At 38.0% G+C, this 6,601-nt stretch overlaps 1 protein-coding gene across 1 annotated transcript; it reads right to left on the reverse strand.

Moving 5' to 3' along the window:
• Nucleotides 1-315: 315 nt before the first annotated feature.
• On the reverse strand, nt 316-6,550 carry FBXO4 (F-box protein 4; the record flags this gene model as incomplete). The annotated part of the gene is made up of 7 exons (XM_010168347.1): nt 316-405; nt 1,231-1,406; nt 2,300-2,478; nt 2,981-3,056; nt 4,076-4,293; nt 6,183-6,418; nt 6,527-6,550. Coding segments are annotated over 7 exons (999 nt in total), but the record flags the coding sequence as incomplete, so codon positions are not given.
• Between the last annotated feature and the right edge of the window lie 51 nt (nt 6,551-6,601).

Raw genomic sequence — 6,601 nt, forward strand, 5'->3', positions numbered from 1 at the left:
GAAGAGACTAGATTATCAGATATATCAAGAAAAGATTGCACTCTAAAGGCCCCAGCTTGAAAGAAAGAGAAAAATCAAAACACCCAAATTGTCCCCCCAAAATCACTTCTTCATCAGCTGCTGGAATGCAGGCAATCCTGCTTCCAATTCAGAACTACATTTGGAAGAAATTTTAAATTATTAAAGTATGTGCAGTGAAATATATGCAGGTTTGCCTTTTAAATCTCCCTTCTGATAGTGCTATGTCAGGACAAGATTCTCACTTCATCTGAACTGCAAAATACTGAAGTCTCTATACAGTAAAACCACATTCCATTACTGTGCATGTTTACAATTTGCTTCTTCCAGGAGCCACTCAATTCCACTTAGCAATCCAGCTAAAGTTGCAGCTACAGTGTCTTGCACCTGTAAACAGAAAAAAAAGAAAGGTATTAAATCTACTCTGGAACATTATACTTACTTTATGGATGAGAATCTACTTGAAAATTCATCTAACTCTTAAAGCAAAAAGGCTACTAGCTTTGGAATTCAATGCAAATTATTAATTCTCAAGATTTTGTAACGTATTATAAAGTGGCTATTATAAATGGTATGTTTTTAAGAAGCCTGTAAACATTTTCCTTATGAAAACAAAGGAATTACCTCAAATCAAGATTTTGGGGTTTTTTATGATTAAGTATTACTCCTCGGCTATATAATGTCACCAAAAATAAATTATGTGTGGCTGAGCTGTACTGATAAATACTGTGTTTGACAAGCGAAAAATAACAGGTTCAGGACCTCATGTGCCAGGTAAAAAATGAATTTACCAAAAACTCAATACATCACATAAAGGAAAGCATTGTTAACAATTAACAGTCTCTGGAAAATGGCAGAAAAAATCTACCTTGTGTCCAAGGCCTTGGGTCGTGGCTCGTGAAATTTAGATTTAAATTAACTGGAGCTTCCTTACTCCTTTCAAGACCACCTTTTCGTCCTTCATTACATTTTGTCCCCCTCTGAAGTTTCTTGTGTGTTCCTGGGAAAGCCACTTAGCTCTCCTATGTTCAGATAGGCTGATGCTTCAGCTTAGATGATGAGAGAAACTAAGTTCTTCACTTAAGTGGAGAACTCATGTACTAGTGTTGAAAGCTGCACACTTGCTTAGGTAGGTACAGTTCAGGAACTAACATAAGCCTAAATTAAATTTAAGCCACAGAGAAACAGAAAATAAGGTTTAAAAGCAAGTACCATCCAGGGCTGACGCAGAAGATTTAGTTGCAACTGATGTGCCATGTAAACACATGGAATTCTTTTCACACCAACGTGGGAGACACAAGACAAAATTAGCAAAGGTCTGTTAGGAGGTCCAAGGGCTGGATCAATCATTGCCAAAATACGAGCCAGTTCCTCTTGACGATCATGCTCTAAGAAACAATTTTTAATATATGAGTATTAAATATATGCAAATCCCAAGGATAACTTTTTTTAACTTTTCAAACATTTTAAGATTTCAGAGGTGAGGAAACAGAGGGCTGGAAGGAACATGGCCAAATTATCCAGTTTTGCTCATCACAAGGCTGTATCTCAGCCTTCATCCCACACAGATGTTCATGTCACACTTAGATGTTATTTAGAGATCCACACAGATTCTACAGGCAGCCTATTCCAGTCCATAACATCAGAGCAATTTCCAAGTACCTCACAGAGATCAAAACTGCAACAAGCCATTAAGAAACGCTCACACACTGTACAGTCAGCAGCCCTGACTGCACTTTTCTCCTTAGTACATTCCTTTGCATTTTTTTTCCCTCTTCTTTTCTGAGCTAGTCCTTTTCCTTCCCTTAAAGTTGATGAATGTAAAGACAATTACCATAATAAGCATTTGGATTATCCTCTTATAGCACCATCCTGATTTGGACTAATTGCATCTTTTAGAGCAGTCTTCCTGGTGAAGGTTCTGTTTCCAGGCTACTACACCACTACCAATGCATTTCAGGCTTCTTCTCCTACCCATGCCAGGGTTTGTTTTGTTTTGTTTTTTTTTAATCCAGATCATTTCCCACATATAACTCAGACAGCAACCATATCAGCATGTGCCATAAACAAAAGAAGGGGCCACAACCCCTCGCAGGGAGATGAGGTAGAGTGCCCAGGATAGGGGACCTCTTTAACTGGATAAGCCATGCAGAAATAGTGCTAATGAAGCAGATTTTGAAAATATCAGATAATGGAATTTGATGTATTGCATATTCTTGGCAATCTTATATGACAATCCAATGATTCACAAAATATGAATAAATAAAGAGAAACCCCTTACTTTTATGAGCTTCTGCATTAGCAACATAAATGAATCCATCAACTACTTCGCACACCTTTCTCACTTGAGCTATTACACCGTAGTGCACGGCTTGCTGATTCCCTACTATGCTGTTCTCTTGGTAGAACATCTTATTCACAGCAGCAGCTTGCTCTGCCCTTGCTCTCTTCCTTTCCACACTGAAAGATATTTCAGCAGTCAGGTTAATCAAGAATACAAAAACTCAATTTTGAAAGTCTAGGCAGCACAGGAAAGGGACAGGAAAATGGCCCAAGCCAGCAAAATAGTTAATTTCCTCACGCTTCCTCCCATCTTCACCTTCTTTTCTACTGTACATATACAGATGGCTAGCAATCTGCAAGATGCACATGAAAATACACCCCAAGATGAGTTTATATAGTGTTTCAAAAGGAAATCAATCAAGGTATTAAGAGGGATAGAAGCACTTGTTGTGTATTTGTGATACACATTTGCCAGGTGTAAGGTCTGGAAAAGGCTGATTACTTCCATGTGAAAATTTAGTGTTTGGAGAAAGAAAAAGGGAAGATATGCATTGAAGCTTCAGTTTGTAAGGGATATCAATGCATGCAAATACATGCATTGAAATCAGGTGAAAATGTGAGGAAAAGTATGAAATAGTCAATAAACTGCGCTTTTATTTTGGTGGAGAACAAATCTTACCTGGTGGTTGAATACAACGTCAGAATATTGAATTTTTGATTGTTATTAAACTGAAAACTGATTCCTGATCCAATTCCTACAGGAAAAAAAAATGAAAATATGAGATTACAACTATTTGATTACTGAATACAACTAAGTTGTAGGTTGAAAATTCCAGTGTTGCTACAAAATGAATATGTCCAAGCCTAAGTGTTGCTGTTAGGAGTAGCATATTTACTATTTTACAATGAAATTTTATACATGCTCTAATTGATTAGACTATTAATTTAATTAAAATAAATTCAATAGTATTAGGAGAAAACAAGGAGACATTTCCATGTTTCTGATACTTAGACTTGAACCTAGAAATATAAGTCAGAGGGGAGCTAGACTTGCATTTATCACCCGAAACTGGCAGAGCAAAGGCTCTAGTTTCTTTATGACAAGCTGCATTGAAAAGGACATACGAGAGAAAAAAGATAACAACACTAAGAAATAATATTTTCACATTTTCGATAAATACAATTAATTGATTCCAGTTCTGCTGTGCTGAAATAAACATTAGTTAAAAAGTAATTTTTTTTTCTCTCTGGTTTGGACTGAAGTGAAATTACAGATGTTCAAAACTTTTAAACATTGAAAAAAAGCCTTCACCTGCTCCTGTAACTTTTCTAAATGAAATTTACACCACTTGACACCACAAGACTGAATCATATAAAGGATCAGTCTTGACTTCCTGTATAAAAACCCAAGTGTGTTTTTTAGCCACTTAGTGCAAGAAGTATCCAAAGAATAGTTCTGCCTGTATTTATCCATTACAACAGCAGGTGTGACATGGAATCCAAACAGAAGTACAAGGAGCAAAATAGTCCCTCTGACATTGTGCAAATTTAATCTTAACTTCACTAGAGCTACAGTTTTATCCCAAATGTTAATTGCATTTATCCTTCTGAATAAATACAAGGAGAGATTTTTTTTTTTTTTTTTTTTACCACTACGCTATTGAGTTTCAAGGGAAGAAAAAAGGATCCCTTTTCTCCATTTCTCCCCCCATATTTTTTTGTGTTGCATCTGTTTATGAAACAAAATGTAAAAAAAAAACCAAAACAGCATTACCATGAATTTGCCTTTGAGGTAGGCCAGCTACTAGCAGAATTTCTGGGCTTGTCATCATCTTTTGCACTAAAGAGTCGTCCAGCTCTTCCAAACCTGGCCCAAACATAGCAAAGCGAGGTTCTGCCTGAGTGACCAATGATTGCAAAAAAGAAGTCACAGCCCCATAACGGGGATGGCTTGATTTCAAACTTCTACTCTGAGGACAGCTTTTTTTATATCTGTGTAAAATAGATGCAATAAGAAATTAAACACAAGGTATTAATCAAACAACATAAAGTGATGCAGGTCCCACACTTCTCATGCTTTGTTATTGGTGCAACTCAAGCAGAGGTCAAAAATGATAACAGTTCCAAACTCATGGTCTGAAGCGCCAGTACAAAGCAGGCAAAGGCATCAGTCCTTCAAAGGCCAAATACTGACTTTCTGGACCTTAGTACCCTTCTGTCTATGGATCTTTTAGTTTACTTTATAAAGCAAAATAAAATAAAATTACAAATTGCCCCACCCTCGCTTGACATACAGTATTGGTAAAATAACATCAAAGCTGTTAAGTCACATACAGTATAAAAAATATGAGACTTTTGAGTGCATTACGTTGCACATTAGGAAAAGGTTCTTGACCCAGAGGGTGGTGGAGCACTGGAACAGGCTCCCCAGGGAGGTGGTCATGGCACCAAGCCTGACAATATTCAAGAAGCATTTGAACAACACCCTCAGACACATGGTCTGAATCTTGGGATTGTCCTAGGCAGGGACAGGAGTTGGACTCGATGATCCTTGTGAGTCCCTTCCAACTCACAACATTCTGTGATGCTATGATTTCAAACCTTAATTAGACTGTTTTTGCATTTACGAACTATGAAACACATAACTCCTCCTGAAAAGGACCATTTCCCCTGTAGACACAAAGAATGCATGCTGTGAAAGGAGACAGGGGCTGTCTGCAAGCTTATGCGCTCATTTGCTGCAGAAGCTAGAAGGCATGAAAAGACTTTGGTAATCAAGGGAAAGAAGTAATAAGTCATAGAAGTGACAGACATCCTAGAGAAGCAGCTTCAGACCTCACTTCTGTACTCATGGTAGACTACTGCTGGACAAATCACTTCAAGGAAACACTAAATATGTGCTCCTTTACACCCAAACAGAGATGCTTTAGCTGAGAACAGCAAAACCATTAAGTGCTCTCAGACAAAATGGAAATCAGTGACAGGTGATTTCAAATAGGTGATGCTCTGAAGTGTTCAAATCTAAAGAGATTTAAATCCAGTGCTCAAAATCAGTAGATATTTTGCACTTCAAATTCTGAGTGTGTCTTTCCCATCTGTGAAGTAGGGATGAAGGGCACAGAGATTGCAGAGGTTAGTGCAGTTATTAAGAAGCAACAGTTTCACTAAATCACCTTTGGAGAATTTAACTGTAAATTAAAAAAAAAAAAAAAACACAAACAAAAAAAACCCCCAAAAAACCTGCAAATTAATCAAGGGAATTGAACAAAGTTTTTAAAAAAATTCCACAAAATAACCTGCTTGTCTCATCCAAACGCGTTAAGAATTTTCAACTATACTAGATAAACCGTGGCCTTTGTCTTAAGGCCTTTGACCATCAGATCTAAAGCGATACACTTGTTATGCTGCGTGCATTCAAAAAACCTTTTCTTTTTAAACCTAGGTCTTCAAGGTAAGATGAAAAAAACACAGACTCATTCCATTTGTTGTAGTTTGAAGATTTCTTAGTACTCTTATTAAAGTAATAAATCATTTGTTGTTGTACCGAGAGCAAAGAATGCATTTTTATCAAAAGTACACACAGCTTCCGAGGTAACACTATTTCTGCAGCACAGCAGAGAAGCAGCTTACAAAAAGCTTTAATTTTTTAGCTTTGACTTTTTTAACATTTTAAATCTTTGTTGAATTCAAAAGAGCTGACCAAACTGTCAAACAACAGGGAATTTTATTTCCAAAATAAACAGTGGATTGGAGACACATAAAAACATAAGCAGCAGCTTACAGCACAGCTTTACTGTTGTGAATATGAAACCTGTCTGTGGGCTGAATATTACTGCTGCAGAGAAACTGTAAGTCATGTAAAAGAATATGAAGATACTTACACTGCCATGTAATCGTACAGCTCATTATCGCTGACCTCTGAAAAGGCTTTATTAAAAACCTCCACATCTGGGAGTGATTTCCAATCAATGGATGTCCAAAAGGGGAGATCCCTCAGGAGAAAATATCTCCACAACAACGGATCTCGCACAGCCGCCCTCCAATAACAACTGGTACTTCCCAAATGGCACAAATCTTGGGGTGAGAGGAAGGACATGATGTTCAGCTGCACGTCGATCTGAAAATCAGGTTTAACGACCCAAAAACCGAGCAGTGAAGAATCAAGAGATGGGATGCCGAGATTTTCCCCCCCTCCCTCTCATCTCCCTGACTGGGCCTCACTCACCGGCAGTGCCTGCAAGGGGCTCACCTCCTCCGGGAGCGCTGGAGGCGGGGGACCCGCAAACGCGGCGGTACCGCC

This window comes from Antrostomus carolinensis, unplaced genomic scaffold (assembly GCF_000700745.2).
Source record: "Antrostomus carolinensis isolate BGI_N321 unplaced genomic scaffold, ASM70074v2 scaffold54225, whole genome shotgun sequence".
NCBI classification, from domain to species: domain Eukaryota; kingdom Metazoa; phylum Chordata; class Aves; order Caprimulgiformes; family Caprimulgidae; genus Antrostomus; species Antrostomus carolinensis.